At 38.4% G+C, this 17,160-nt stretch overlaps 1 protein-coding gene across 1 annotated transcript in view; it reads left to right on the top strand.

Moving 5' to 3' along the window:
• lct (lactase) overlaps positions 1-17,160 on the top strand; it is a 43,937-nt gene that overhangs the window by 26,120 nt on the left and 657 nt on the right. Inside the window, exons 27-35 of the mRNA XM_023951181.1 lie at positions 13,004-13,100; positions 13,202-13,470; positions 13,552-13,842; positions 13,929-14,127; positions 14,257-14,459; positions 14,546-14,652; positions 14,743-14,874; positions 16,585-16,808; positions 16,896-17,132. Of these exons, the coding sequence (XP_023806949.1) occupies positions 13,004-13,100; positions 13,202-13,470; positions 13,552-13,842; positions 13,929-14,127; positions 14,257-14,459; positions 14,546-14,652; positions 14,743-14,874; positions 16,585-16,808; positions 16,896-17,132 (1,759 nt within the window). The remainder of the gene's footprint in view (positions 1-13,003; positions 13,101-13,201; positions 13,471-13,551; positions 13,843-13,928; positions 14,128-14,256; positions 14,460-14,545; positions 14,653-14,742; positions 14,875-16,584; positions 16,809-16,895; positions 17,133-17,160) is intronic.

Here is a 17,160-nt window from a genome sequence, read left to right as displayed (position 1 = left end):
AGCGAACATGCAATTTCCTTCCCTGCCATTAGATGGCGCTTAATGTAAACAGAAATACTCCTGTACACAAGGTGGCGCTGCGCAACTTTACGCTTCTTAAAGTCGCTTTTTACTCAGAAGAAGAGAGCAAGTATTTACGCGATTGTCAGAATCATACAAAGAAAACATGAATATTTCAAGCACCAGTTGCTCTAACTGGTGCTTGGTTCGGGGATATTTTAGAATGTCCGTCATTATTTCTTCGCGGCAGTATAGACGCTACTTGGCGTCTATCTTCTTCGCTGGTATGTGTGCTCAGCAAGGCAGTTTTGTGTTTGAGCGCCCCCAAGTTGTGTTTTACTGTAACTTCAGAAGCTCCAGACACGTGTGCAAAAGCGCCATTCTCATTGGTCGAATAGATTTCGACGCGACGCGTCGAAAAAAAAAACGAACCCGAGGCGTTTTTTTTTTTGACGCTTTGACGCGTGGCGTTTTTTTCGCGTCGGTGTGCACACTCTCATTGGTGCCCTTTGTTTAGTCACGCGGCGTTAAACGTCGGCGAAAATCGCCGGCGAAATTCGTCCCGGTGTGAACGGGCCTTAATGGTGTCTTCTCTCTGTTTTTATTGTTTGTTGCAGGTCAGACTTAAATAATGAACCTCATTCTGACGCCTCCACAAAGAGCTGAACTCTGTGGGCCTTCAGAGACCGGACTCCACACCAATGACTTTGTTAAAAGAAAAACCAAAACTGTTTATGAAGTATGTTAGATGCTGAATTCTATTCCTCTGATGTTTACTGTAAAACCCTGTAAGTTTAAATCATACACCTATTTTTTTTAAATGTATCCCGTTATTGTGACTTCAGTTAAATTCTGCTGCTGGTTTCACTCAATGATAACAACAATAATTATAACAACTTTGATATTTTTACACACTTTTTTCCGCTACATTCTAAGCATATATGTAATAGAAGTTCCATTATTCAGTATCTTAAAATCCTCTGAGTAAATCCATGTAAGGATGGAAATTGCAGTGTAGCTCTACATTAAAATAAAGTTAAATATGTTACTTTAAACTGCCTTGTGATTTATTTTAACTGTTTGTTTCAACATCACTGGTCAGATTTGATCACACAAAGTTTTCTGTTGACTTTCCTCAAAAAATAAAAACAAATTTTACCCCCCAAAAATATTTTGTTGTTGCTGTTCCCTTTTAACCCATTGACGCCTATTGATGCAAATAAACATCAAACCAATTCGGCTCTAAAATTAAGTTTTTTTAACGTGGACTTCAAAGCAAAAACATGTAGGATTTATTTTGTATTTGGAATAAATTCAGGCGTCCAGGGGTTAATTAGTTGAAATAAGAGCCGTGATCAATCAATAATAATTTATTAATTCATCATTCATCTGCTAATCCGTCTAGTCCCCTTTTGGGGTCACGGGGCTGCCGGAGCCTATATTGGCCACTTAAGGGTGAAGGCAGGGGACAGCCTGGACAGGTCGCCAGTCTGTTGCAGGGCCACAATCACACACCCATGCACTCTCACATTCACACCTAGGGGCAATTTAGAGTAATTAATTAACCTTGATCAATAATGATCAATTGCCAAGTTTACCAGTAGAGGGCACTACAGGACTGAGGAGACCAATTCCACCCCCTTTGCAGGAACTTCCAGAGCAGAAGCTGACCCGAAAGGACAGACCAGTGAAGTAGAACAGTTGATGTTTAAAACTTTCTAAATGATTCCTTTTTAAAGTCAGGGAATCTTTTAAGTCTTACGTTTCCTCAGATGTTTGTTTTTTCAAAAAATCTTCTTTCTCCAAAAATTTTCTTGTTTCTGTCTGTTTGTTGTTTTGTTTTTTTTTCCTCTATGCTTCTCCCGTTCATGGTTCTGTTTGGTTTTTTAAATCATTTTTAAAGCAATGTTTTGATAAGTTGTAAGTCACAGTTGTTTTTAGACAAACACATGTTGAACTTTAGGGTTTTTATGAAACAGCTCACTTCCTGGAGTTTGGATAAAGTGTCATGCCAACGAGCTGACTGTTCTGTTGATTCTTTTTCATTAGTAAGGATACTTTTATATCTTCAGTAAATGGATAAATGGAAGAGAAAGTTAAAGTAATAATTGTATTAACTCCTAAATTACAACAAATAATTTCTTTTAAAATGCTTCATTTTGGTAAAAGGAAAAAAAACTTTACGTTTTCATTAATTATTTCGCAGATTGGTCATTTTTTGAGTATCGCTTATTAGTGTGAATCCCTTTTCATAAAAATAGAAAAAAAAATATTTTGGGGGGGTGTTGACCTATATTGATGATTTCATTTTTCACAATAATTGATAGCTTGTCTTTTGCTTTTGGAAGATATTTTGCCAATTGTGGGGTTATGTGACTGCGTAGTTTTTACACAGAAAAAAGGTTTACATGGTAAAGTTAATACAGCTGCGGTCTGCCTCCACGCTTCAAACAGAATAAACAGGAATGTCCCACCCACCTTGCACTGATTAACAGCCAACTAAATGAGTTTAAAATTGTAAAAATTCAAAATAAAAACAACTAAAACTTGTGATTCTTAAATAGTGTTTTAGTATTCAGTGCTCACTGTCATGGTCAGAACACGAGACAAACCCAGACTCTGGTACCCGGAAGGAAAAGGCAGGTAAGTGGTAAGGTAAGAAATTAGTTTTATTGTAGATTCAACGGGTCTTGATGAATAGTGAGGCTGGTACTCTGGCGGAGCTGAGACTGAGGCGTGGCTGAAGGTACGGACAAAGGTTTTCAGAGTTCGTGGCGAAGCTTCGGTAGGGTTGAGTGGCGAGACGGCGGATCTTGATCTTGACGTGACAGGAGCACTAGTCAGCAGCGTGGCTGGAGTTCTTGAGGAGCGGAGTGTTTTAGGGAGCTCAGGTATTCGGCTTCTGCTCGAGGTGGTGGATGACTCATGTGACTCTCGTGGAATGAAGTTCCATCAGTGTTAACGAACTGGCGAAGAATGCTGGAGCTGGGTCTCCTTATGAAGAGAAGGAGTCTGATGAGGTGAGTAGTCACAGCTGGTGAGTCAAGAGCAGAGCAGAGCTGGGAGGGGGAGGAGCGCTGACAGAGGCACCATGACAAAGGGAAGTGTGTTTAAAAAAATCAACAAACTGAAACCTTTAATATTTGTTTGCTCACCAGGACTTGTTCTTCCTTACGTTTAGTCACGTTTCCTCTTTTTCAAACTTTGTTTGAGTCCTTTTAACAGTTAACCCATTCATCTACTTCAAGACACAACCTGAACAATCAAGTTTTACAGTTAGAACTTAAAGTTCTGTGGAAATAGAGTTACAAAAAAACAAAAATATGACTGTTGGATGTGTATATAGGAAACCAGGATCAAAAATTGAAACTTTTAAGGAAAATTTAGAAGATATGTTAAGTAATCTAAACCATCATAAACAATTAATAATTTGTGGAGACTTCAATATAGATCTCATAAAGCTAGATTCACATTTACAAACATCTGATTTTTTTGATTCATTATATAGTAAAGGACTGTATCCTTTGATTACAAAGCCTAGCAGAATAACAACAACTAGTGCAACTTTAATAGACAACATTTTTACTAATATTTTGGAAACTCAAAGAAATTGTGGGTTAGTAATTAATGACATAAGCGATCACTTGCCTGTATTTGCTATATTTGACTTCAGGTTGCAAAAAAAGTCAGCAGAAATTCACCAAATATACAAAAGAATAAGGAATGATGAAACTGTGAACGCGTTCAGAAATGATCTCATAAATCAAGACTGGAATGAAATTTATACAGATGATGTAAATGGTGCATATGAGGCTTTTCTGAAATGTTATTTAGATCTTTACAATAGACATTGTCCAGAAGTTCTAAGTAGACCTAAATCTAAAAATAAAAGAAAACCCTGGATAACAAAGGGCCTACAGAATGCTTGTAAAAAGAAAAACAAACTCTATAAGGACTTTTTAAACTTAAGAACAGCAGCAGCTGAAAAACGTTATAAGGTTTACAAAAACAAGTTAACAAATGTATTGAGACAAGCTGAAAAGAAATATTATCATAGGATTCTGCATGAAAATAAACATAACTTAAAGGCTACGTGGAATATTCTGAATAAGGTCATAGGAAATAAGTCAGGATCAATGGAACTACCTCACTTCTTCCTTAAAGACAATGTGGTCATTAAAAAGCAAGAGGACATGGCAAATGAATTCAATTCATTTTTTGTAAATATAGGACCCAATTTAGCAGAAAATATTACATGTAATTTACAATCAAAAGATATTATTAAAAATAAAAATTGGATTTCTCAATCTATGTATTTATCTGATGTGACTGATAATGATATTTTGACTACAGTATACAAACTAAAAAACAAGACCTCAAAGGACAGTGACGGGACTGACATGAAATTAATAAAAATGACAATTGATTGTGTTGTAAAACCACTACATCATATCTTTAATCTTTCACTTAGATTAGGAATTTTTCCTGAGAAGATGAAAATAGCTAAAGTTATTCCTTTTTTTAAAAATGGAGACAGACATACTTTTAATAATTACAGACCAGTTTCATTACTTTCACAATTTTCTAAAGTTTTAGAAAAGTTGTTCGTTAACAAACTAGACAGCTTTATTGAAAAAAATAAATTGTTAAGTGAGAATCAGTTTGGGTTTCGTTATAATAGGTCTACAGACTTGGCTATAATGAAAATAGTTGAAGAAATTTCAACAGCAATTGACAAAAAGAAATACACAATAGGAGTTTTCATGGATTTAAAAAAGGCTTTTGACACCATAGATCATTCTATCTTGATTTCTAAATTATATGCATATGGGGTTAGAGGAATCGCCCTGAACTGGATCACCAGTTATTTAAAAAACAGACAACAATATGTGCAGTTTGGAGGTAAGAAGTCTGATCTCATGAATATTATTTGTGGACTCCCACAAGGCTCAATTGTAGGACCTAAACTTTTTATTTTATATATAAATGATATTTGTGATATTTCTAAGTTGTTACAGTTTGTTTTATTTGCTGATGATACCAACTTTTTTTGTTCTGGGGATAATCTGAAAACCTTAGCTAAAAGTATTGAAATGGAAATGATAAAACTAAAAATGTGGTTTGACTACAATAAACTATCTTTGAATCTAACTAAAACAAAGTTTATGGTATTTGGTAATAAAAACGGAACAGAAGTGACTTTGTCCATTGACAACATAAATATAGAACAGGTGTCTGAATTTAAATTTTTAGGGGTTATGTTGGACGACAAATTAACATGGAAATCTCATATATTTTATGTAAAAAATAAAGTAGCCAAGAGCCTTTTTGTTCTGAACAAATCTAAATATGTTTTACCATGTCATATTATGCACATGTTATATTGCTCTTTGGTTTTACCTTATTTTACGTATTGTATTGAAGTGTGGGGAAATACATATGAAACAAATATAAGGCCCTTAATTCTGCTACAGAAGAGAGCTATTCGAATTATTCACAAAGCTAATTTTAGAGATCACACAAATGAACTTTTTATTAAGTCAGGCTTATTAAAACTCAAAAATTTAATTGAATTGCAGACCTTATTAGTTATGTTTAAAGCCAGAAACAGAGATTTACCAGAAGACCTTCAAAAGCTTTTTATTTTTACCACAGGAGATGAAAATCATAGGAGAAAATTTGATTTCAAACAACAGATTGCTCGAACAACATTAAAGCAAAAGTGCTTGTCTATAGCAGGGGTAAAAATGTGGAATTCCCAGGAGAATCAGTTAAAAAGTTGTCAAAGTATTATTCAATTTAAACGGATGTATAAAGCTAAACAAATTAGTTTGTACAAACTTGACTGTTGAATGGAATTTTTGGAATTTATGTAATAAATGAATGGAATGTATTTACTGTGTAGTGGAACTGTACATTGTGAAATCTGAGCACAGGTGATGGTGTGAGAAATGTAAATGTAATGTTTAAAAGGGAGCAGATAATTATAAGAATTGTGTTCTTCAATTCTGCTCCTTTCCAATCATGAAAATGTTTAATATGTAAGAGAAATATGTAAACATTTGAACATCAATTTTCATGAAAGGAACAAATAAATAAATGAAATGAAATGAAATGAAAAGTTGTTCTATAACATTGTTTCTGTTAGATTCCACACAACAACAAAAACAAAAACTGCACCAAGTACACATTTCAAGGTTGTCAAACTTGAATGCAGATGAAGATACAGTTATCGCCTGGCTGAGTTCAGAGTCTTTCTGATCATGTTGTACGGCCTCCATAAACAGGGTCATAAATAGAGGTGATTTTGATCTTAACTTTGGAACAATCACACACACTTTTGAGGTAAACAGTGTTGCAGTCAGTGGGCTGCATCAGTGCAGCCTTCAGAGCCAGAATGAAGGAGCTCTTGTGGGTGGCGTGTCTGTACATCTTCTGTCTTCATGGGTGTGGAACTCTTGGGGTTAATGGAAAAGAGGACTTCATGCTCCTTGCAGGTCCTCTGACTGAAAATGTGGCCACAAGCTCCGACAAGGAGGGACTCTCTGAGTGCAGCCTTCCCATAGTTGCTGCTTCTGAGCCGTATTTGAAGGGGCTGCAGAGCAGAGGGGTGACCCACGTCAAGGTGCCGCTGTCATGGGCTCAGCTCCTTCCCACGGGTCTGGCCAGCCAGCCCCAGCAGGATGCGCTCCAGTGTTACAAGACTCTGATGAAGCAGCTGCTGAAGGTGGGTCTTCAACCTCTGGTCATCCTCCATGGATCAACCGTTCCAGACGCTCTGAGGGCAAGGTATGGAAGCTGGGAGAGCCAGGAGCTGGTAGACATGTTCCAGCAGTATGCAGAGTTCGCCTTCAGGGAGTTTGCAGATCTGGCACACTCATGGGTGACTGTCAGTGACTTGGGCAGCATCTGGCAGAACGGACCGACCGCTCAGCAAAATATTCTGCAGCTCAACAAGAATGTTTACAAGATCTTCCAGCAACGCTTTCCTGGCAAATGTAAGCTTAAATTTGTGTGTCTATTCTTTTTAATTAGTAGTATTATTTCCTTTTTCTTGGTTTACGTCTTTTTAGCCAACATTTAAGCTGTAGGACCCATAAGGAAAACCATTTCATGATGCATTGATGAAACTCTTTCACCACGTAGCTGATAGCAGAGATAGCATGTCAAGGTTATCATGTTGTCTCAATAATCCATCAATAAAGTTGCAGCAATGGTCACTTTGCACATGTGGAAAATCTTTTTTCATCAAAGACTGGTTACTTAAAGCTTTGAAGCAAAGCTTGTTCTTTACATTCTGTTTTGCTAAAATAGTCTATAATGCCTTTGTGTTTATAGGGAAACATCTTTCCTTTGGGCTGAAAGCAAAAGACCTGGAAACACTTCACCACATTAAAGCTCCAACAGTGGTAAACTAAAATCTGGTTTGATCAAAAATGAGATCATATTTGGTTAAACCTTTATCTTAAATGTAAAAATATTCAAAACGTCGAAAAATCAAACAATCGCTTAAAAAATTTAGGGAACATGTTTGATATTTGTAAATCAAAAAGAGAATTTGTAGCATATGCAATGTTTCTTTCATGGAGGGGGTCAAAGCTGAGAGTGTCTATGTCTCTGGAGCTACGTTGCCATAGGCAACAGCCCTAACTACAAACTTCTTCAACAAAGAGTTGTCTGGAACAGTATGAAGAATGCAGTGATTTTAATCTTAAGGATAATATTCCAAAATAAAACAGCAAATTTCATATTAAATTAAACAAATTTAACTTGTAAGGAATTGCCATTTGATTTATGAGTTGATATGTGTCCATAGTTTTCAAATCCTTATATTCTTCAGTGTTTTAAAGATTTTGCATGAAGATAATCTAGTATCAAAGCACAATTTATAATTCATTATAAAGTTTAACTTTATCTTGATTTTTTTCTGCAGATGTTTTGTTAATCAAAACAATTGTTGAATGAAATATAGTTGGATTTTTTGCTCTCATGCAAACATTTTCAAAACTATAAATTATTAAGAGCTCTGTTTTGTTTTCTTTTTCTCTAAACAGGCAGATTTCCTGACTGTAAAGCTTGAGTACAGCTGTGCTTCTTCTACAAACTTTGCCCAGGAGCTAAGGAAGATCCAGGCACAGTTTTCTCTTTACTTTTATTGTCTTGCACTCTTATCTTGAATATACAGTACTTATATCTCTGTATGACCTTGCAGATATCCAGTGGAAACTTGCCTATCGTAATTTACAAGATGGTTCTTCAGGATTGTTCCAACAGTCAGCAGCTTCAGCCTCTTGGAGAAGTACTCCAAGGTACGAGTCAGTTCATGATGTGGTTCAATAAATTTGGTTCTTGTACAAGGAAAAGCTATTTTTCAGGGGACTAGTGTTTGGTACTTCTACTAAAGATAATAACATTCATAAACATCATCAAGGTAGTTTTGGGGATCTATTGGTCATTTATGCTTAATAACCTTTTTCCCAAAACACTATAGTCAGTCAAAAGACTCTAGAACATTACGTGATTGGATCACATTTTTTTCTCCTCGTTTATCAAAAAGTCTGGTAAACCATCACCTCAGAACTGAAGGGTCATGCTGGTCAATGGGTGCAGCAGAAAGAAAAACCTGAGAAACCAGAATTAAGCCGAAAACAATGCCAAGACCACAAGACCCTAATCCTGCTGGTACACTGATTGGATAAGAGACTCCCTTTATTTTGACATAAAACTCTTATGAAGGAACTCTCCAACCATCATTAAACGCAAACTTTGCTGTTTTGAAGTCAGCAGGATAAAGCTGATAATCTTTGGGAAACAATTTGACTGATTTTTATTAGTTTACTTGTTCAGTGTTTCCAGGAAACAGAGGCTGTTCTATCAAGTAGAGATCAGTTTTAATATCCATATAGACTTCTATTGCAATGTTTGGAAATGCTTCTGTCTCTGAAGAACTACTGCAAGGTAAGAGTCAGTTCATGATGTGGTTGATTAAACTTGGTTCCTGGCAGAACAAAAGCCATATTAGGTAAAGTTGAGGTTAAGTTGCAAACCATTTTTCCATCATTATATGCAGTTTTATTTACTTCTTTGTAAGTTTATTCTAAAGGCATTTTTTTTTTGGTTTCTTCATGTTTTTGTCCTTAATTATAACAAAACTTTTTTGGGTATGGTCATATGCATCAGCGACTAATGTCAGAAACTGGTGATGTAGGACCCAATATGCCACTAAACTTGGTGGCAGAAACAGAATATGACAAGAACTAAGGAAATGTTACTAAAAATCCAAACCAAAGTGCAAAATCCTCATAGATGTATGGTAATTTAAAAAATGGAACTAGTGTTTCTTGACATCACAATGTCAGATAAGCTGTTAACAGAAACATGATAGACTTCCAAAGTACAATAAACATAAAAGCTCTAACCTTTGTTCTTATGGAGAGAAACTAATGTTATCTCTGATTAATATCATCGAGGCTGTGGAAATCTCCTTGTGCTTTCTGTCTACAGTCTCGCAGTCAATGTATTAATATAATTCAATGACTTGCTAAGGCAAGGACATTTTCAAATCTGTTTTAAGAGGTTCATAGCAGTATGGTTGTTACCCGGACTTCTTTTCAAGTGTCAGATTAGATTCTAGTAGGTGTCAATGATACATTTCTATCTGTCTAAATGTCTACCTGTTGGAAGGATCCCAGGTTTCTTCCCAGACTTTCAAAAAATTTCCAGGTAAACGGTGTTTGTGTAGATAATCAAAGTGGAGGACGTGTACATTCCCAATAAGTTTGACGTCTTATAACTATATTTGACATTGCGTGCTTATGGATGAATTAGTTATTGTTGGTGACATTACATTTGTGGATTTCATATTCAAACACTGAACATTTCCTAGTTCTGCAGCACAGTGGACTGGATATCATTGGATGTGACATTGTGGATGTGTTACTCCAGATGGGTGTGCAGGATGCTTCATTTGGGTAAGACATTGTAGCAAAAATTTGTAAATCTGTATTCACCTCAATTGACAAATTTTTTGATAATTTACTCCAAAAGTTATGACCATCAAGACTCAATCAGGATTCCAGAGTCCAGGAATGCTTATCAGAGTGTTTGGGATAAATTTGGCTCCCAAACAGCAGCAGAACGAGACATTTTCCTTGATGAGTCTTTCCCCTCCGGTTTCCAATGGGCAACCTCTGCAGAGTCTTTCAAGGTGGAGGGCGGCTGGTTGGAGGGCGGAAAAGGAGAAACCATTTGGGATCGCTTTGGCCATGATAACTTAGCCTTTGAAAATCAGACAGCAGATCTCGCTTGTGATAGCTACAACAAAGTGGAATATGATGTCTACCTGTTGAGAGGTCTTCAAGTCAATACCTATCAGTTTTCCATCTCCTGGGCTCGAATTTTCCCATCAGGCCACAGAGACAGCCAAACAGAGAAAGGAGTTCTCTACTATGACAAGCTCATCAATACGCTCATAGAATCTGGCATCCAGCCTGTTGTCACACTCTACCACTGGGATCTGCCACAGGCCCTCCAGGACAATGGTGGATGGACCAACCCAACTATTGTTGATGCTTTCAAGGACTATGCAGACTTCTGCTTCTCCAGGTTTGGAGACAGAGTCAAGACCTGGAACACATTTAGTAGCCCCTGGGTGGTGAGCCATGCTGGACATGGTACTGGTGAGCATCCTCCTGGAGTGAAAGACTACGCTTCATCCTCTTATCAGGTACAAATTTACTTTAAAATTACAAGTGTCTTTTTCCTGCTCTAGTGCATTTACTTTATCATTTCTTCTTACCCTTTCAGGTCACTCACAACATAATCAAGTCTCATGCTGAGGCTTGGCATGTCTATAATGACAATTACAGGGCAACTCAGGGAGGGATAGTGGGCATAGCACTTAATTCTGACTGGGCTGAGCCCAAAACCCCAACCAACTCTGAAGACATTGCAGCTGCAGATCGCTACCTGCAGTTCATGCTGGGCTGGTTTGCACATCCCATTTTTGTAGATGGAGATTATTCTGTGGCACTGAAAACACAAATTGAGCTGAAACTGAAAGAGTGCCCCAGCTCTCCACCAGCAGTGCTCCCAGTTTTTACCTCTGAAGAGAAGGCCAGAATAAAGGGAACAGCTGACTTTTTTGGTCTAAACCATTTTACCTCTCGGTTGGTAAATACGGTTAAAGGGGGTTGCACTTCTGGTCCTGGGGGAGTGGGAGATTATGCAGCAGGTGTGGACCCCTCATGGCCTTCAACAGCCTCAGATTGGATATATTCTGCACCGTGGGGACTTCGGAGGCTTCTTAACTACATCTCATTAGAATATTTGAGTGCTACTAAAGTGCCTATCTACATAACTGGGAATGGAATGCCAACAGCATACAGCAGTGAAACCATTAATGATGTAAGCAGAGTAGAGTATCTGAGAAGGTACATCAACGAGGCCCTGAAAGGTAAGTGTCGTCCATTATATAAAGCATAGGCAACATCAAATATTGTATTAACTTTTCTAATTTGATTGGATAACCTTATATTTCCATATTTTAGCACAAGCCACTGATGGAGTTGATGTGCAAAGATTCACAGTGCAGTCACTCATGGATGGCTTTGAGGGCCCGCAAGGCTATAGTGAAAGATTTGGTCTTACTCATGTGAACTTTGAAGATGCAAACCGACCAAGAACCCCAAAGCAATCAGCATATTTCTTCTCCGGTGTTATTGAGAACAATGGTTTTGGAACACATGCAAGTGAAGTTAAAACTGCGAGACAAGTAACATTTACTTACCGTTCCACCAATCCAACACCTTCAGAGGTTCCATCTAAGTCTAAGGTAATCTGGGAAATTTTTTCCAGCCAATCCAAATTCCAGAGAAAAATGTTTCACTATGGCACTTTCCCAGAAGACTTCATTTGGGGGGTTTCCTCTTCAGCTTACCAAATCGAGGGTGGCTGGAATGCTGATGGGAAAGGACCCAGCATCTGGGATAAATTTACTCAAGCACCTGGCAACATTCCTGAAAATGCTAATGGAAACATAGCCTGTGACAGTTACAACAGACTTGATGAAGACTTCTTCATGCTGAAAGCTCTGAAAGTGAAGTCATACAGATTTTCCTTGTCCTGGTCCAGAATCTTCCCTGATGGAACACGCTCCTCTCTCAACCAGAAAGGTGTTGACTATTACAACAGGCTTATTAATGGTCTTGTGGCTCGTGGCATCACTCCCATGGTAACACTTTATTATTGGGACTTGCCTCAAGCTTTGCAAGATATTGGCGGCTGGGAGAGTGTACAAATGATCAATTTGTTTAATGATTATTGTGACTTCTGCTTTGCCACCTTTGGCGACAGAGTCAAATTCTGGATAACCTTCAACCAACCTCACACAATTGCTTGGGCAGGATATGGAACGGGTGCCATGCCACCAAATGTCAACAATCCAGGAAGTGCACCATACGAAGTTGCACACAACCTCATAAAAGCTCACGCTACAGCCTATCACACATATGATGACAATTATCGTGCATCACAAGGTGGTCTGGTCTCCATTGCCCTAGATGCTGACTGGGTTGAACCTTACGATGTTAATGTCCACCGTGAAATTCTGGCTGCTGACCGTGCAATGCAGTTCAGGCTGGGTTGGTTTGCACACCCCATTTTCAAGAATGGAGACTATCCTGAGGCAATGAAACAGCAAATTCTTGCAAAAAGTGAACTTCAAGATCTCTCAGAATCAAGATTACCCTTATTCACAGAGGAGGAGAAAAACTTAATCAAGGGAACCGCAGATGCATTTTGTATAAACCACTACACCACCAAGATAGTTAATCATGTTACTGACAAACTGGCACCACCATCCTATCAATCTGACAGGGACATTGTCGAAACTCAAGAAACGGATTCACCAACAACGGCGATTAAAGAGCAAAGAGCTGTAGCATGGGGCTTAAGAAGGCTCCTCAACTGGATAAAAGAAGAATATGGAGATCCAGACATTTACATCTCTGAGAATGGAGCAGCTTTAGAAGCAGGGACCTTGTGGGATGACATTAACAGGGTATTCTTTTACAAGACCTATATTGACGAAGCTCTGAAAGGTAGGTACACTTAACAGTTTTTAGATTAAATGTTCAGGAGTTCTAATAGCTGATAAAAAAAATGTCTTTCCTTAGTTATAATTTTGTGTTTACCTTAACAGCCCATGAACTTGATGGAGTAAAAGTAAAAGGCTACATTGCAACATCTCTCATGGATTCTTTTGAGTGGTTGAATGGCTATAAACTTGGGTTTGGATTGCACCATGTGGACTTCAGCAATACTAATAGACCAAGAACACCTAAATATTCAGCACATTACTACTACCAAATCATGAAAGACAATGGTTTCCCTTTGCCAGATGATGAAAGGATGATATGGGGACACTTTCAAAAGGACTTTATTTGGAGTTGCGCAACAGCAGCATATCAGGTCAACTGAAATCTAAATTCTTTAACAATCAACCTATCACAAACATTCACAATTTTTCTAATCTTTCTTGTTCCATTTTAGATTGAAGGGGGATGGAGAGAAGATGGAAAAGGTCTAAGCATATGGGACAAGTTTGCTCATACCGCTCTAAAAATTGCCAACTATGACAATGGGGACATAGCCTGTGACAGTTACCACAAGATAGATGAGGATGTTGCCATTTTGAAGCAACTTAAGGTGACGCACTATCGTTTCTCAATATCCTGGTCAAGGATTCTGCCTGATGGCACCATTAATCATATCAATGATGCTGGACTGAACTATTATCACAGACTGGTGGATGCACTCCTTGCTGCAAACATCCAGCCACACGTATGTGTAAAATTCTATTGCTTTCAAAATATCTAAACTTCAAAGTAGAAAAGTTCTGGGAATTTGTTTTTTCTAATTTGTGTTAGATCACTCTTTACCACTGGGATCTTCCACAAGCTCTGCAGAATGTTGGTGGCTGGGAGAACGACACTATTGTCGACAGATTCAAAGATTACGCTGACCTCATTTTTAGCCGTCTTGGCCACAAAGTCAAACTTTGGGTCACCATTAATGAGCCATATAATGTAGCAATGGTAGGGCATGGCTACGGAGTGTCTGCCCCAGGTACAGTGAGTTAGTTTCATATATTAGATCTGTGAATTCATACTTTAAAAATGTAACCAGAAATAAATGAGTAAAAAAACTGGCATATTTTTAAGTACAATATTAAAAGCTCTGTTACACTGTTTCAAGGTGAAAGCTTCCGACCTGGAACTTTGCCATACATTGTCGGCCACAACCTTATCAAAGCTCATGCAGAAGCTTGGCACATATACAATGATAAATACCGGGCTGAACAGAAAGGAATGGTCTCCATTACCATCAACTCTGACTGGTCAGAACCAAGAAATCCCCATAAGCAAGAAGACATTGATGCCTCAAGACGTCTGTTGCAGGTTTATCGACACGACACACTTTGTCCAGTTTTATTCAAAGTCTGTTTAGCTTTTACTACCAGTAGCTCTTCTCTTTCTCTGAACAGTTTTACATCGGCTGGTTTGCTAATCCCATTTATAATGGAGACTACAATGAAGTGATGAAGACAGTGGTTCGGGAGCGCAGTATTGCTGCTGGTTTGCCAAAATCTCGGTATAGAAACACGAAGGACACACAAAATGTTATGACGGAACAGTATTGTACTTACCCGAATGTTTTTCTTCATTTGGCTAAACTCTGTAGGCTGCCTGAGTTTACTCCAGAGGAGATTAAGAGAATAAAAGGCACTTATGATTATTTTGGCTTCAACCACTACACCACCGTTTTGGCATTCCCAGTAGAGTACGGAAACCTTCAGCATTACGATGCAGACAGGTAAGCAAAGACCATCAATGAAAACAGTCTTATTTTTGACGCATCCATTCATGCGTTGAGTATTAGAACCGTAATAAATATTTCATCTTTTTGGGAAGACACTGAGCTGAGCAAAGCCAGTAATTTATGGGGATGAACACCAGAGTAATGCATTAGTTTCTCTCCATAACTGCTTAGAACAGAAGTTGTGGTTTCATTTAAGAACAAAAGTCTGTACTGAGGATCGTGTCCCTATCTTTCCCTATACAATCCTAGTTTGGGGTCAAAATAAAATGAAAGGCTCTTGGTTCTGTGGTTTATTTTGGTTTTTATGTTGTTTTTGGTCATGTTCTGAGTTTCCCCTTGTCAGTCACACTGTTAGTACCTCGTGGTGTAGGACCCTATACAACACCTGCAAAGAAGGCATCTGGAGGAACAACATAACAAAAGATGACCAGAAACATTTAGTGTTCTTGAAACCAAATCAAACAAATGTTAGGAGTATAAGAGAACCCCTCCTCAGGAACAGGCACATGAAGAGGAGCGGCCCCGGCACCTATCCACAGGAAAAAGACAGGGAACATGAAGGAGCGGCCCTGGTGACCTTTCACAGGATCAGGAAACTTGGGGGTCGGGGCTATTACCTTCTTTTTTCTGTACCTGGGGAGAGTCGTCGGGACTGTTCCTCTCCATGTCTGTTCCAGAGTAGGGGTTCTGTGATACCCCTCACATCTGATTGGCTGCAGGAACCCTAAATGTTTTCTGGTCATCTTTTGCTTTGTTGTTTCTCCAGGTGCCTTCTTTGCAGGTGTTGTACTGGGTCCTACGCCACCAGTTCCTGACAGTGTGACTAGCAAAGGGCAACTAAGAAGATGTACAAAACTAATAAAAAAAAAAAAAAAATTCACAGAACCCTAAAAGGTTTACTTGAACTCCCGCATATTTTCCTGTTGTAAAAAGCTGAGGTCAGTGACCATAACGAGAGCTAGACATGAAATGAGGTTTGAGTCAGTCTTAAAGCCCAAACACAGCAAACGTGGTGACGTGGTTTAGCGTCAGCTGCTTTAAATAGGACTCGTGGTCACACTAAAAACAAGTGCGGCAGTAGTGAGGCAGTCAGGAGAGTCTATTCTGCTGTGCTGCTGCTGAATCATGTAAATGAATGTGGATAGGATGCAGCAGACAGGAAATCTATTTAGACCGCTGCTTTATGAGTCAGATATGGTTGAGTAAAGTGGACGAATGGGTGATTGAAATCCTGCGTTTGCCCCTAAAACTTTCAACGATCAACAAAAAGCATTATTTTCCAACATTAAAAGGAATACATAATTCTATAATGAATCAATCTTTATGTAAAAAGCTGGATCAATGGATCCAATCCCTGAATTTTTTCCTCTTCATTTTCCTCTAGATTTTTTTTAATTAGTTTTTTGAAGCAAAAGTACTTCCTACAACTGTATTTTTTATTAAATGTTCAGGTATTGTTCTGTTCATATCACTGGCTTTCTAAAAGGTTCTTTATATGACTGACCAAGTAAATATGGTTTTTCATTGAATTTTGAAAAGACAACTCATTATTGAGTTGAATCATAAATTCATGCAGTATTTTGACAATTATCATCTCTTTGTTTTATTTCAGAGAATATATATGAATATAATGCATACATTTTGAGTGTTGATGTAAGTTATTTGCAGAAGGTTATTGTCTTAATGTGGTTGTTGTTGTCCCAGGGGAGCGGGCACCATTGTGGATCGTACGTGGTTGGATTCGGGTTCGGGCTGGCTGAAGGTCACACCGTTTGGATTCCGCAGAATATTAAATTTCATCAAAGAGGAGTATGGAAACCCCCCAATTATTATTACTGAAAATGGTGTTTCGGAAAGAGGACCCAAGGATTTAAATGATGAGCACAGGAGTTACTTTTATGAGAAATACATCAACCAGCTGCTAAAAGGTAATTTCATTGCGAGTTTTCTACACATATTATAACTGATGTGATGTAGCGGTACATTTTTTTTTCAAGTGCTATTTGTTTTCCCAGCTTACCTGTTAGATGGCGTGGACATCCGCGGGTTCACAGCCTGGTCACTGATGGACAACCTGGAATGGGCCACTGGTTTTTCAGAGAAATTTGGTCTTTTCTACGTTAACCATTCAGATCCTGATCTGCCTCGTGTTGCCAAAGCCTCCGTTTCTGCTTATTCCACCATTATCAGCTGCAACGGATTCCCCGATCCAGAACAGGGACCTCATGACTGCATGTCACCTGAACCGGAAGGTAAGGGAACTTTGTTATTCAGAGACCC

Source organism: Oryzias latipes, chromosome 21 (genome assembly GCF_002234675.1).
Source record: "Oryzias latipes chromosome 21, ASM223467v1".
Classification (NCBI taxonomy): Eukaryota; Metazoa; Chordata; class Actinopteri; order Beloniformes; family Adrianichthyidae; genus Oryzias; species Oryzias latipes.
The sequence above is the reverse complement of the archived record's forward strand: the minus strand, read 5'-3'. Positions and strand labels throughout refer to the sequence as shown.